Genomic DNA, 16,758 nt, shown 5'->3' with positions numbered 1-16,758 from the left:
TCCACAAGGACAAATGAAGAAAATAATTATAAAAATGCACATAAAGTGGTGGGGAGGTACATAGAAAATCGAATGAGTAACTGAAAATATTAAAAGAGCATGAAATATAAATATACATCAACATCATCATCATCAAACGTCTGTTTTCCATGTTAGCAAGGGTTGGACTATAATGACAATAATGCAGTTCTCCTTATAAGGAAGACATTCATCTAATAATAATAACAACAACTTCACCATAGACAGTGCACAGATTTACCAAAGAAATCAATATAAGATTCTGCTTAGAAAAATGTGCCAAAGCAAATTGAAAAGAGGGAGGCTAATTAAGAGCAACAATATTGCACTAGATTAAGAAAATGAAATATGTGAACTGGACCAAACTCAAGCAAATATTTACTTAGGAATGAATGAACTAGGTGGGGTACAGCATGCACAAATAAATGAAAAGATAAGGAACAAATATTACAGATGAATTAGATGAATACTTAAAACAAAGCTAAGTGCCAAAAATAAGATAACAGACATCAATACTCTAGCTGTCCTAATTCCGAGCTATAGATACCATATTCTTAACTGGAAACTAAATTAACTAGTATACACCACCCAAAATCTGACATAGAAAGGTTATATATATATAATGAATTGAAGGTGGTTGAGGTCTTACCACAACTAGAAAACTATTATAGAAAGAGAGCTAAAGAAACATCTACTTCAATATCAAGGAAAACTGATACAAATAACGACAAAGCATGAGCGAAACAAAAAATGGCTGTCTGTCTTCAAGAAAGAGGTCAAAATACCCAACAAATATGAAGAAAATGAAAGAACAAAAGCTGTAAAGCAGCTAAAATTTAAGCTAAAATTTGAACTACAAAATGTCATGATAAAATGATAGAAATACAGGGATAAGCTAAACAGAAAAGAAACCAAGCTAAATCTAAAAAACTGGTTGAGAAGCTTGGGACTCAAAGCAGAGACTGAAAGGTTCATAACTGTAACACAAAGTCAAAATCTCCTCCATCAAAAAGATATATAATAAAGCTACAATAAGTAGCTGCAGAATATGTGGTGATGGGCAAGAAACAAATAAATTATATTGTCTCTGGTTGACCATCCTTGAATTAGAAGGAATATATTCAGATATGGCAGAGTCAGGACTTACATACACTGGATGTTGAGCCAGCATGATAAAAAAACAGCAGAAAAAAAGCAGTATAAGTATACCCACCAAAACGTCTTAGAAAATAACAAGGTAACCATATTCTGGAATATGCCAATACACTCCGATAGAGAGAACAAAACTAATCATCCAGATATTGTTGTCAAGGAACACCAAGAAAAAAAATGACATATTAGACCCAACAGATGACAATGTATCTCTAAAAGAAATGGAGAAACTCTCAAAAAAATAAAGACCTAGAAAAAGAGATAACCCAAATGTGGAACCTGAAGACAGAAATAATTTCCCTATAGTAATAAACATTTCAGCTTTGGTCAAAAATATACAGACAAGTCCATAAAGAAAATGGCACTTCTAGACATTGCATACAACCTAATTTCAATACAATAAAAATAATGCCAAACAAATTACTACATATACCCAAGACACACAAAGATGTTCTTGGTAGTGCAGTGAAAGCAAGTATTGAAAATAAAACTACAGAATGGTAATAATAATAATAATAATAATAATAATAATAATAATAATAATAATAATAATAATAATAATAATACACACAGATAGAGAAATTAAGGCAAATAGACCAGATATAGTTGTCAAAGATCATAAAGAAAAAAAAATGCTTTCTAATTGATGTATCAATACCAGCAGATGACAACGTTTCCCTAAAAGAAATGGAAAAACTTTCAAAATACAAAGACCTGGAAATAGAGGTAACTCGAATGTGGAATCTAAAAACAGAAACAATTCCTATCATAGTAGGTGCCTTAGGTATAATTAAAAAAATATTCAGACAAATACATAACAAAAACACCAGGACTTACAAATATATATAACATACAGAAAATTGCACTACTGGGCACTGCACACATCCTGTGCAAAACACTTTCAATACAGTAACCATAAGAGCATCACAGCAAACCACAGCACATACTCAAGGCACACAGAGCTGCGCTCGGTAGTGAAGTGAAAGCACATTATAAAAAAAAAAAACTACCGAATAATAATAATAATAATAATAATAATAATAATAATAATCCTTTCTATTATAGGCACAAGGCCTGGATTTTGTGGGGAGGGAGACAGTTGATCACATCGACCACAGTACTCTACTGGCACTTAATTTATCAAACCCAAAAGGATGAAAGGCAAAGTCAAGCTCAGCAGAATTTGAGCTCAGAACACAGCAACAAGTGAAATACCGCTAAGCACTTCGCTCAGCATGGTAATGATTCTACCAGCTTGCTGCCATAATAACAATAATAATAATGATGATAATAATAATAATAATAAACTGCTCTGCTGGGGACAGCTAGGATTTTGACATTGGTGCTTGAGTGTTGAATGTCTTCCACGATAATTAACAACCAATTATCAAAGCTTATAATGTGTAGAAAGGGACCCCGTGAGACCTTTGACAACAGGTTGCTGTCCGCTCTCACAAAATCAATCAAAGCAAACAAAACCGAGCGCTCTGAGAAGTGAAACAATAATGATAATAACAAACAGTTTCTTCACATGGGAAATTTAGCCAGTATTAAGAAATAAGAACAGAAAAGAAATGGTTACAAACACGTTACAAAAAGGTCTGTCAAAACGGCTGATAATGTGACTATATTCTATGACATGGCAATTCATACAGACAGGTAGCTTAAGACAAATCCTTCACATATTTTTGTTAAACACTAGTAATGAAAACAACTTTTAATCGAAGTAACAGTCCCAAACAGACAATGTAACAATAAAATAAATTAAGAAACTATTAAAATGTAAAGATGTGGAAATAGAGATAATGAGGGTATTAACGGGGGAGGGAGTAATAAAAGAAAAAAGCACAGACACAATCTCTATAATAGCAAGTGCCTTGGGAACAATATATCAAAAAATTAGTGCAGGTACAAATGAATACAGAACTAACCCCACCACCCTCCAACTCCTGCTAACAAGACTTTGCGTACATAAATACGAAGGTTATAACACCACCAGGCACAGCACAAATATTGCAGAAAGTACTGTCAGTGCAACAGACAAAAAAAAAAGGAATGAAAAAGAAACAAATACAAAACAAAGCTTTATGCATGCCTCAAAGGTAAGAAGTGAACTATGTTGCAGTGAAAAACTGCAATAAAAAAAAGTATGAATACTGACATCATCATAATAATAATAATAATAACAGTGAGAAGAAGAAGAAGAAGAAGAAGAAGAAGAAGAAGAAGAAGAAAAAGAAGAAGTAGAAGAAGAAGAAAAAGAAGAAGGAGAAGAAGAAGAAAAAGAAGAAGAAGAAGAAGAAGAAGAAGAAGAAGAAGAAGAATTACGCTGCTGTGATGGTGTTAGCAATAGTATGCTGAAATTAATTCTGATGAGAGTCATCTTAAGATTTCTGATAAATCAATGGATTAATAGCTATCTGTAAGAATCCATAACTCCAAGCTCAACGTTTCCATTGAATATATTGAAAGGTGGGTGAAAGTTGTGGAAATGGCAAAAGTGGATGGTACCGTTCTAAGTATAGACCAGTTGAGTTGGAGAACAGGAATTGGAGAAGGTACTTGCCCTTGGTGATCAGTGAGATCTTGGGTGGTGAGGTTTCACGATTATCCCTATTATCAGATTGTTATTACTCTTTTTCTTTTCTTTTTTTACTGATGTATACTTTTGTCTTTCATTTGTTTCATAAACTGTGGCCATGTTGTTGCATAGCATTGAAGAATATTTTTTTTTTAGCCCAATGAATCAACTCCAGTACTTTTTTTAAGGCCTGGTACTTCTTATTCTATCAATCACTTTTGCCAAACTGCTAAGTTATGGGTACATAAACAAGCCAACACTGGTTGTCAAGTGGTGGTGAAGGGCAAAATCAGATACAAAGACACATACAAATACACATACAGATACACATACATATATACACACAATGGGCTTCTTTCAGTTTCTGTCTATCAAATTCACTCACAAGGTTTGATTAGCCTGATGCTATAGTAAAAGACATTTGCCCAAGATGCCATGCAACGGGACTGAACCTAGAACCATATAGTTGGGAAGCAAATCTCTTATCACACAGCCACTTATATAGATATCATTTCATTGTATGTAAATCCCCACATGTTAGTTGTATTGACCCCATCATCAGTCGGCCTAGTGGCAAATAAAAAAAAACATTGCAATTATTATTATATTTTTTCTATTATTGTTATTATTATTGAGTGAGAGAGCAGTGCATGCCATCAAAGTGACACTGGGGTAAAATATACGAAGCCCATTATACCCATCGTGACTACCTGTCTGATAAGGGTACACCAGGCACATGCATCACAACCATATGTGCGCGACATGCTGATCTCATATCAAGATAAACACTGCATGACAAGTGACAAGCAAATCTGTGGTATTAAGCAGAATATTTGTTGTAGCCCATCTTTTATACCAATACAAAACGTACATGGTAACACTTTCAATCAATTAAGATCAGAAGCCATGAGAGCCACTGCCTGGTACTGCATCAGGGCATATCATCATCATTATTATTATTATTTTTATGATTATTATTATTATCATTAATAATAATATTGTTATTGAGTTGGCAGAATCATTTGCACAGCAGGTGAACTGTTCAGAAGCATTTCGTCTGTCCCTATGTTCTGAGTTCAAACTCTACTGAGGTTGACTTTGCCTTTCATCCTTTCAAGGTTGATAAAATAAGTACCAGTTGTGCATGATGGGGTGGGGAGGGCATTGTAATTGACTTACCTCCTCTTCGAAATTGCAGGCCTTGCACCAAAATTTGAAACCATTATTATTTATTTTTTTTTTTTCCATCAAAGTGACACTGGGGTAAAATATACAAAGCCCATTATACCCATCATGACTACCCATCTGATAAGGGTACACCAGGCACATGCATCACAACCATATGTGTGCAACATAGTGATCTCATATCAAGATAAACAGCACATTAACTTGCAGGTGGGGCCCAGTTAGAATTTTTTTCAGGTCGAGTAGTCCATCCCACTCAAAAGGTCCCTGAATAAGGTTTGTTTAAGGATGTTGAGCAAAATACCCATATTTCCAAAAGTGAATTATTTAAACCCCAAAGAATTCCTCTCAACACATGGCTATGATGCTCTCCCACTACTTCTGCTCATGATCAGAGATGCACATATCATCAGCCACCAAGGGACACGCTCAACTGGTTAAGGTCAAACAACTGACAAGCAAATCTGTGGTATTAAGCAGAATACTTGCTGTAGCTCATCTTTTATACCAAGACAAAACAATGTACATGGTAACACTTTCAATCAATTAAGATCAGGAGCCATGAGAGCCACTGCCTGGTACTGCATCCGGGCATTGCCACTGCCTGGTACTGCATTCGGGCATTATTATTATTATTATTATTATTATTATTATTATCATTATCATTATTAAGACAGTGAGTTAGCAGAATCATTAGAAGTCCAGAAAAAGCACTTAGTTGCATTTCTTCTGGCTTTACGTTGCAAGTTCAAATTACACTGAGGTCAAATTTAACTTTCATCCTTTTGGGGTTGATAAAAATAAGCGCTTCCCACCCCAAAGTTCAGTTTGTGCCTATTACAGAAAGGAGTATTATCATTTTTATTCTTAAGGTGAGAAGCTAACAGAATTATTAGTGCGCTGGACAAAATACTTGGAAACATTTCATTTGTCTTTACGTTCTGAGTTCAAATCCTGCTGAAGTCAATTTTGCCTTTTATCCTTTCAGGTCATTAAATAAGTACCAGTTGAGCATTGGAGTCAATGCAATTGTTTAAACCCCTCTCTCCCAATTTTATACCTGGTGCCTATAGTAAAAAGGATTATTATTTGGACAACATGCATTGATTAAGCATAAAATTTTACAGCTTTGTCATCTAAATGTATTGGGTTGTCTGGAAAGTTCATGCCAATTTATAGTAGCTTACTTTTCAACTTATTTGCCATGAAACTACCTCAATTCTGGGAAGAGGGTATTTTCAAGTTAAAGGAAAGATGGAGACGCATTATGCAACAAAATGGTTCATATTTGGTTGATTAAAAATGTAATGGCAAGTATTTATTGACCTTTTTCTTTCCTTTAAAAATCGGCATGAACTTTCCAGACAACCCAATACAATCAGAAATGTGTATTTATATGTATGCGCGTTTTCTATTCCCTTCATCACATTATATGTATCTTTGTGACTTTGCCTATATGTCCATGTATCTGTGTGTTGTTGATTTTAAACACCCAGGTTAGATCTGATAAGGTAGATCTGTGGTTAAAGGTGTTCTGGTTTCCAGATGTGACCAAATAATCTGTATATCAGGGAGTATATTATTTAATGTATCCTTCCTTTTTATCTTTTAGATAGTGGTGTGTCATTTGAGGAATATTTGGCAGCTACTTCTAGCTGATTGAGCAATCATGTAACATTTTTGTTAATAGCTTGTGTGTGTATGTGTATGTGAAAAAGAAGCAGAGAGAAAAGTGACAGATGCCAGGGTTAAGAACTTCCAGGTCATGAGTGTGTGTGTAAAATTTGTCTACATGTGTGTGAGTGTTCTTGTGCATTTGAGTGTGGCTGCACTTGTATTTGTATACATCTGTCTGTCTGTGTGTGTGTATGTATGGATCTGTAAAAATATGTTATGTGCATGCATGTGTATCTGTATATGTGTATTACATGTATGTGTGTGTATGTGTAAAAATATGTGTTGTGTGTGTGTGTGTGTGTGTATGCGTGAATCTGTGTATGTGCCCATCTGTGCCTTTGTGTTAATGTCTGCATGGTTATGTGTGTAAGTATGTTATTTTACTTCACTCTATTACATCAGGTTATTCCAATTAGTTGTTCAATTTATTTTAGCCATCATGACTGTTGGCAGAAGACAATTGTTATTATTATTATAATCATCATTATTATTATTATTATCAAGATTATTAATTGTTTCCTTTTTCTTTTATCTGTTTCTGTTCAATATTCTTTGAAAAAGCAGAAATTGACAGACAAGCAGAGATAAAAAAAAAAAGGACCCCCCCCCCCCGGAAGGAATGAAAAAATAAAATAAAATAACAATGGTGACTTTGGTGAATAATGCATATGTTAGTAGTTGTGATGGTAATGATGGGCATGATGATGGTGGTGGTGGTGGTGCCGCTGCTGCTGATATGGAGCTAGATGAGGTGGTAGTTGTGGGAGTGATGAGGTTGGCAGTGGCTGTGATGGTGACTTTGGTGAATAATAAATGCTAACAGTGGTGGTGGTGGTGGTGGTGGTCATTGTGGTGGTGATAAATGTAAAGGCAAGGGTGATAAATGAAAATGTTGGGTCAGTGGTGGTGATAACGACAATGACTAACTGGTAACAATGATGACACTGATAATGGCCGTGATGATGATGATGATGAAGAAGAAACAAGATATTGATGATAACCACACCCACATTGCAGTGTGATGTCATTGTTGACTTATTTTAGCCCTTGGTCTTACTAATCAAGCAAGCCTATGATTACAGGTGCTTCCAGTAATGACTGACCAAACTGGTCTTTTCCTTTTTAGACAGGGTACCCTAGGACTAAGGAGTCCTATCTAAAGCGTCCCTCTTTTTTTAAGAAAGTAGTATGTGAGCTGATGGAGATTCAGCTACTACTTTTCAAAGCTCAACTGACCACTTATAGATTCCCATGTTGAATTAGTGAGTATGCATGGTATCCTTTTCTTAAGGGAGCAGAATATGTATTTGTTTTGCAAGATTCTTCATGTGAAATCATGTGTTGAAACAAATATTATTATACTTGGGAATGGTCACATTCTGCCAATTAGACACATGTACTATATATTTGGTCTTCACTTCAGCTTTATTATTATTATTCGTATTTTAGCGAATTTTGTCCAAACTCTTTCGTCACACATCCTGTGACATCTTCAGTGACCTTTTATCCCATGTGTCTCCTCTTGCTCTGCTTAAAGAGTCACTGAAGATAAAAAGTCGTTGAAAAGCTCACAGGATGTGTGATGAAAGAGCTTTGACAAAGAAACAAAGGTAGTAGTAGTAGTAGTAGTAGTAGTAGTAATAATAATAATAATAATAATAATAATGATAGTAATGATAATACTCTTTTACTTGTTTCAGTCATTTGATTGCGGCCATGCTGGAGCACAGCCTTTAGCCGTGCAAATCGACCCCAGGACTTATTCTTTGGAAGCCTAGTACTTATTCTATCGGTCTCTTTGGCCAAACCGCTAAGTCACGGGGATGTAAACACACCAGCATCAGTTGTCAAGCGATGTTGGGGGGACAAACACAGACACACAAGTATATACACACACATACATACATACATATATATATATATATATATATATATATATATACATATATACATATATATATATATATACAACGGGATTCTTTCAGTTTCCATCTACCAAATCCACTCACAAGGCTTGGGTCGGCCCGAGGCTATAGTAGAAGACACTTGCCCAAGGTGCCATGCAGTGGGAATGACCACGGAACCATGTGGTTGGTAAGTAAGCAAATTACCACACAGCCACTCCTGCACCTATAATAATAATAACAACAATAATCCTTTCTACTATAGGTATAAGGCCTGAAATTTGTGGGAAGAGGACTAATCGATGACATCAACCCTAGTGTTTTTGTTTCACTAGTATTTAATTTAATGACTCCGAAAGGATGAAAGGTGAAGTCGACTTTGGCAGACTTTGAACTCAGAATGTGAAGACAGATGAAATACCACTAAGCATTTCACCTAGCATACTAATGATTCTGCTAAATCACCACCTTAATGATAATTATTTCAATATTTTTTTTGTTTTTTGCCACAAGGGCAGCTTGGGGGAGGTGGGGAAGAGTCGAACACATCAACCCCAATGTTCAACTGGTACTTATTTTAGCGACCCCGAAAGGATGAAAGGCAAAGTCAACCTCAGCGGAATTTGAACCCAGAACGTAGCGACAGGCAAAATACTGCTAAGCATTTTCATCCAGCATGCCAACAATTTTGCCAGCTTGCCACCTTGTTATTGTTGATGATGATGATGAGGAGGAGGAGGAGGAGGGGGAGGCTCAAGTAAAAACCAAACATATAGTGCATGTGTTTAAATGGCAAAATATGACTATTCCCAAGCAGAGTATGAGTTAAGGGATACTGGGAAGCTACTTCTATCAGATAAGTGATCATATGGAAGCTCCCACATTGCAAGAACTTGTGTTGTTGCTTTTGTTGTTGTTGCTGCCTTTGGTGGTAGTGGTGGTGTCATTTAGTCTTAGTCAAACCTTAAATGAGAAGACTAATGATCAAAAGCATTCCAGCCATGAACATCTCATATTTTCTCCTTTACAGTGTATCTAAGATGATATTATTCAATTTATGCTTTTTTTTTTTTTTATCTCTTAAAATGGTATGGTATGATACAGGGTAAAACTGGTTGCTATTACTAGCATTGTGACCCTACAGAAGCTCCCTTGTTAGGCTGATACCTTTACCTTTCTCTCTATGTCTGCCAGAATTTATCTTTTCTAACCTATGTTCACTTTTACCAAATTACATTAATTATCCAGTGTATCCTTCATTTTTCAGACAGATGGCAGATATTGCAAGAACATTTAGCTTTTGTTTCTAATTAGACATTCCCATGCTGTTCATTTATTTATTTGTTGGTGGAATGCTATTATTGAATAAGATGATGATGATGATAGCAACAGATGTATCAGTGAAGATAATGGCTGTAGTAGTTGTGATGATGGTTGTTGTTGTTGTTGTTGTTGTTGTTGGCAGCGGCAGCAGCAGTGGTGGTGGTGGTGATGATAAAAGTACAAAACTAATAAGCAAGCAAGCAATTTGATAAGACACTGATCAGACTGATGAGATGAAACAAGTGTAATCAAGAGACACATACCTTATTTCATATAATAATTCATTAGTGACATATGCATAGGAGTCAAAACACAATTTCTGCAGTTGACTGCAAAAGAGATGAAAGAAAAGGAGGAGAAATTTTAAAAGAAGATATACATTTATGATAAATGGAGGAATTTCAAAAACCACACGTGAAACTAAAACGTTGATTAGTACTTTCGTTTGAAATATATGTACATCAATAACATCACCATTATCATCAACATAGTCATTTTAATGCCCACTTTACTATACTTAAATGGTTCAGTCAGAATTCATTGTGGCAGATTTTCTACGACCTGATGCTCTTCCTGTCTTCAACCTTCACTCATTTCCATGCAAAGTTTTATTTTTCCATGACTGACCAGATGTGTTTCCACAGAAAACTGGAAACATATAATACCGCTTTGATCAGTGGTTCTCAGTTGGGGTCCATATGACACCTGAGGGTCCATATAAAATTTTGTGGAGTCCACACAAGCAAAATAGTAAACTGGGGACCCACAGTAGACTATTAAGGGCCCATGAAATAGATTTGATATTAGATGTATTTATCGCAAGAAGCAGCTCAGTGTTTTTCTGTAACGTTTCACAAAGTTCAACCTGCATAAGTTAAGGGGGAAAAACAAAATAGGAATTTTGAAAAGAGTATCTATAAAATTAGTTTTTAAACATTGAATGGTTATGGGGATCCACCAAAATAAAATACTAATCAAAGTGGATCCATAAGTAAAGAATTGTTAAGAACCACTGGCTTTGATGATAGTGACACCAATTAACACCCGTCACATGATGTTAAGTCAAGGACACACAGTGCAGACACCTCAAACACACAAATATATATACATACACATATATATATATACATATATATATATATATATATATATATATATATATATATATATATATATATATATATATATATATATATGCATCACCTCTACTGTAAGATACCTATTTCCATTTAGCTCTTCCACTGCAAGACTCTTATTTTTCTCCCACTGTTCATATTCTCACCTCTCATCACCTGACAAAAAACCACATCCCTCAATACTACCCTTCATTTGGTTGAGTGGGGGGTAGGGCCTTATCTTGTATATTAATTAGTGACCTCACAGCTGTTGGTGTCATGTAAAAAGCACCCAGTATACTATGTAGGGTGGTTGATGTTAGGATGGGCAACCAGCTGCAGATACCTTCCCCAAAAAGACAGTAGTCTGGAGCAGATTTTTTAACTAGCTGCCTCCTGTCAAACTGTCCAACTTATGTCAGTACACACAAACACACACACATAGATGCAAGTGTGGCCTTGTGGTAAGAAGTTTACCTCCCATCCACATGGTTCCAGGTTCAATACGGGACAAAGTGGTGAGAAGGGATCTTCAGATGCTGGTCTTTACTGAGGAAATGACAAGGGACCAGGAGATGCGGTGATTTGCTGTACTTGATAAGACATGTCAAGCTAAGTAAACTCGCTGTCTTCCACACAAACAGGTTTGTCCTTTCAGGTGCTGGTACCACTTAAAAGCAACCATGCCAGTGGTGCATTAATGCACCCATGCTGGTGCTACATAAATAGACCCATTCCAGTGGCACATAAAATGCACCTAACACACTCTGTAAGGTGGTTGGTGTTAGGAAGAGCATCCAGCCATAGAAACCATGTCTCAACAGACAGCTGGGGTTTGGACAGCTCTCTGTTAGCCAGCTCCACATCAAACCCTCCAACCCAAGCCAGCATGGAAAGCATACATTAAACGATGATGTTGATGATGTACTTGTTTTTCTTGCATTAGATTAAATATGTTAGAATCTGATTTGATATGCCTGTATGCTTATGTTCTGTTTTATATATATAGATATATATACTGTATGGCACCTTAGGCAAGTGACTTCTATTATAGCCTCAGGCCAACCAAAGCATTGTGAGTGGATTTGGTAGACATAAACTGAAAGAAGCTCATCATATATATATCTATGTGTGTGTGCTTTTGTGCCTGTGTTTGTTCCACAGCACCATTTGACAACTAGTGTTGGTGTGCTTACATCCCTGTAACTTAGCAGTTCAACAAAAAAAACTGATAGAATAAGTAGCATGCTTAAAAAAAAACAAGTCCTGGGCTCAAGTTGTTCAAATAAAAACCCTTCAAGGCTGTGTCCCAGGATGGCTGCAGTCAAATGACTAAAATAAGTAAAAGATAAAATATATATATGGTGCCCCAGCATGGCCGCAGCCTCAGGGCTGAAACATATAAAAGAATAAAAGAATACACACGCACATATACACATGTACATACAATGAGAGATAGACACACACACACACACACACACACACACATATATATATATATATATATATATACATACACACACACATACATACTACACAATGAGTTTCCACAGTTTCTGTTTATTAAATTCACTCATCAGGAAAAATATTTGCCTGAGGTACCAAGCAGTGGGACTGAACCCGAATGCACATGGTTACAAAGTGAACTTTTTAACCACATAGCCATGCCTGTACTCTCTTTACTCTTTTACTCTTTTACTTGTTTCAGTCATTTGACAGTGGCCATGCTGGGGGACCGCCTCAGGTCGAGCAAATCGACCCCAGGACTTATTCTTTGTAAGCCTAGTACTTATTCTATCGGTCTCTTTTTGCCGAACCGCTATATTACGGGGACGTAAACACACCAGCATTGGTTGTCAAGCGAAGTTGGGGGGACAAACACAGACACACAAACATATACACACACATACATACATATATATATATATATATATATATATATATATATATATACACATATATACGACGGGCTTCTTTCAGTTTCCGTCTACCAAATCCACTCACAAGGCTTTGGTCAGCCCGAGGCTATAGTAGAAGACACTTGCCCAAGGTGCTACGCAGTGGGACTGAACCCAGAACCATGTGGTTGGTAAGCAAGCTACTTACCACACAGCCAATGAAACTTTCTAAAAATGCAATTATGTTAGCAGGATCAGGAAAAAAATAAGTGAAGAAGGCATAAAAGTGACTAACCAAGGCAAAAATGCATGTAAAATTCTAAATGTTCGCGGCTTCAAGAGCTTTTCCTTTCGTAAGTAATCCAAAAGAGCTTGAGCTGGCTGTTCTGACAAGCCATGTAAAGGTACAGTGTGCTCCTTCGGATTCAGGAAGTGTGCAGCAATGTATTGAAGACATAACTGTGCCAAAGAGGGCACCGACGGACTGTAATGATGATGATGATGATGATGACGATGATGATGGTGCTGGTGTTGTTGTTGCTGTTGATGATGATGGTGTCGCTGCTGTGAAGAGGGGCTCCGACTTCTGGATTGATGTTCATGACGGGTGTTTGCAGCAGCCACTGGAAGAGAAATAAGAGTTACACATATCAGAAGAAAAAAAAATCATTGAAACCCTCAACCTCAAAAAGACTTAGCATTACACAACAGCAATATATATATATATATATATATATATATATATATATATATATATATATATACACACACACACACACACACACACACACACACACACACACACACACATATATAGGCGATATTAAATCTCTGAGTGAGAGGTAAACAGTAACAGTACGAAATCATAAAATACATTTGCCAACTAAATGTGGCAGTCCCATAGAGGACTATGTTACTGTTGTTTTTAGCCCCAGGAAGACATCTCCTCCAGCTGGCTAATGACACACTGTCTGTGTCTGATTAGTATTTGCAAGGGAGGTCATTGCTCCCATCTCTAGCCTTACATGATACACATGATAAACCCAAGACTGTGTGTATCACATAAGGCTAGAGATGGAAGTGATGACCTCCCCATCAAAAACACTAATTAGACACAAACAGTGTGTCATTAGCCAGTGTAATAAACATTATCAACCACATATACTTAATGAATATGCCTAGCATATTTGCTCGTAGGCTGTGATCTTGTTTGGTAGAGAATACTCTCTCAAAGCACTGGGTGTTAGAACACTTGAAAGTCTTGGACAGGCAAGATAGCTCACCTCTAATCTCATCCAGAAGTCATGGACTGGCAAAATGATTTATTTGCAATCCTGTTCAGGTACCTGAAGTTAATAAGCCATAGAAATGGTGTAATATTGATGTCCATGAATGGAAATCGATGTAGGCATATTCCAGGGTCTGATTTACTTGACACAGTAATAAGCTCCTTTATTAATATATATAAAGAATGCCACACATTTGGACCTAGCAGCAGATATTTCCAGTAGTTTAACTGGAATTGTGTAATAAAAAGACAAATCACTTGTTACATTTAATGCTTCTAAGGCCATCACTAACATGAAATTTCTGACCATCCCCAAATAGGACTGTTTGAAAGAGTTTCCTTGTTTAGTTACACTGTATGCATTTAATTCACATCTGTTTTGAGTTGGGACATCTACAGTACATTTGCTGCCAAAGAGGCAGCACAACTACAATGGTGGGCTTATTCTGCAATCCCCTCCAAAAGATCCCAGCACTTGAAGTCCATTTTGAATCTCTATAAGTGCCAAGTCCACCCAAAAATGGTGAGCTGCTGGATAGGTTCCTCCAAATATATACAATCCACTTTTGAATTAAATACATAGTTAAGTTGGTGACAAGCTCTTTTCGAAACTCTGTTCTTTTACTAACAGAATGTTGCCAGGCTGGCCCTTTACTATTACTTCTATAGAAGATGTTGGGATAAGCTTCATTCCCTAGCTCCTCCAGTCTGGAGAGTTTCCCATCAGAACTAAGTTTGCAAATTCAATATATGACATAGATGTTTCCAAAATATTTTACACTACAAAAAGTAAAGAAAAGAAAACTGCCAGGTATTCAGATATTTAACAGCATTATCTTTGTCTGTCAGATATTATACTTGTTGTAGAGAGATGAAGATTGGCAGTGAACTGAGATTTTATTATACACAAGTAATTAGTGTGATCTTGACAAATATCAAATAATGGAATTGCGCTAATGAATGTAATCAGGTTGTACTTTTGAAAAATTTCTTTGTAATACTTTTCAAGACAGCTAGAACAAACATTAAATTACTAGTGAGTTGACAGTACTTCATCTTACTGTTATAATATAGTTACTTTGTAATAAATATTAGATTAAAGAGTTGGGGAAGTGGCAAGAAGTCAGAATGTGGGTTATATACCTTGTATTATTTAGTTACATGTCTTTTCATTTCTAAGTTCAAAATCTGCTAAGATTCACTTCACCTTTCATCCAACTAACAGCAACAGTAAATAGGCACTGCTCCTGTACAAAATTGATTATCCTGACTTCACCTTCTCACTGAGCATATAAGGCTTTGAGGTAAGATTATAAATCAGTAATTATTAGATCCAAAGAAATTCCTGTTTAATACAATGCCAAAAGAAAACAGAATAGTACTAACTATGGAATAGCCTAAAATATCCCCAATATATGACTAGTATATATTTCATCAACATTACTAATTAAGACAAATTTAAATCTCATTAGTTTAGCTAAGAGAGGCACAACTAAATACTAAAAGCTATTTAATCATGTATGTAATACTACATACAAGCAATTTCTCACTTTATAACACAATCCCAGTTAGGTCACCGGGAAGATCTGCTGCTAGGTCCAAGTGTGTGGCATTCTTTATATATTAATAAAGGATCTTATTACTGTGTCAAGTAAATCATTGATAAACAGCAGGCAGAGTGCAGGTTCCAGGACAGATCCCTGGAATATGCTTACACTGATTTCATAAATACCACTGTTGACAGCAACTTCAGAACTTCTTCCTATCAGGGATGATTTAATGGTGAAGAAGACTACCAGTTATGCCATACTTGGTCGGGTTTTGAGGTGGTCTTTTATGCTACATTTTGTCATATAAATTGAAGATGTCTTAGGTATTAAAACTGGTATCTTGTGTACTACTTATTCTATGGATGATAACATTGGGTATGTTAGCAACATTTAGAAGAAATTCAAACAATTCCAATCTCATTTTAGCTACAGTGTTATTCTCCTTTAATAAGATGCTTTCTTTGTTTCAGTTTATCGAGTCAACAATGGATACCATAACTACTCCACAATTGTGGGCTGAGAAGCAGAAAGGACATCCCAGCTGCCAATTTTTTTTACTTCAATGACAGGCATTATCTTCTTATTTTCAAACCTACAGATATCAATATAGGGCAAATAGATATATAGTTAGATTTTAGTATAATATGTGGAATTTAGACATTTTGATTTCAAATCCTGCCAAGGTCAACTTTTCATCCCACTTAAGTTGATTAAATAATCCCCTTCTCTCATAACTACTGACTTTGTGCTCAAATCTAAAACAATATTAGATATCAAGATCACATGCAATGCCAACATTCAGAATCAAGCCAATCTGAATATTTCAACGAATTTCAGTAATTCTCTGACTGATATAAAAAAAAAAAGAGAACAATTCACAGGATAGCAGCACTAAGCAGTGATGTGCATTATATACCAGTTCAAATATGCTTGGGGCATATTTGGACCCATTAGAAAGTCATTGACTGTATTTTGTCCTGGAGAAATTTGTCGCTGTAGACAAATGGTGTACATACACTAAGATCAGCTTACAGCACCACCTACCCAGACTGTGAGATACAAGCATT

General features: G+C 36.0%; 1 protein-coding gene across 1 annotated transcript in view; it reads right to left on the bottom strand.

Moving 5' to 3' along the window:
- Positions 1–16,758, bottom strand: part of LOC106872789 (uncharacterized) — a 433,274-nt gene that overhangs the window by 70,816 nt on the left and 345,700 nt on the right. The window contains exons 11-12 of the mRNA XM_052969923.2: positions 13,149–13,476; positions 10,104–10,169 (exon numbers count right to left, since the gene is read on the bottom strand). Coding sequence (XP_052825883.2) covers positions 10,104–10,169; positions 13,149–13,476 — 394 coding nt within the window. The remainder of the gene's footprint in view (positions 1–10,103; positions 10,170–13,148; positions 13,477–16,758) is intronic.

Source organism: Octopus bimaculoides, chromosome 1 (genome assembly GCF_046866305.1).
Source record: "Octopus bimaculoides isolate indiv1 chromosome 1, ASM4686630v1, whole genome shotgun sequence".
NCBI classification, from domain to species: domain Eukaryota; kingdom Metazoa; phylum Mollusca; class Cephalopoda; order Octopoda; family Octopodidae; genus Octopus; species Octopus bimaculoides.
The sequence above is the reverse complement of the archived record's forward strand: the minus strand, read 5'-3'. Positions and strand labels throughout refer to the sequence as shown.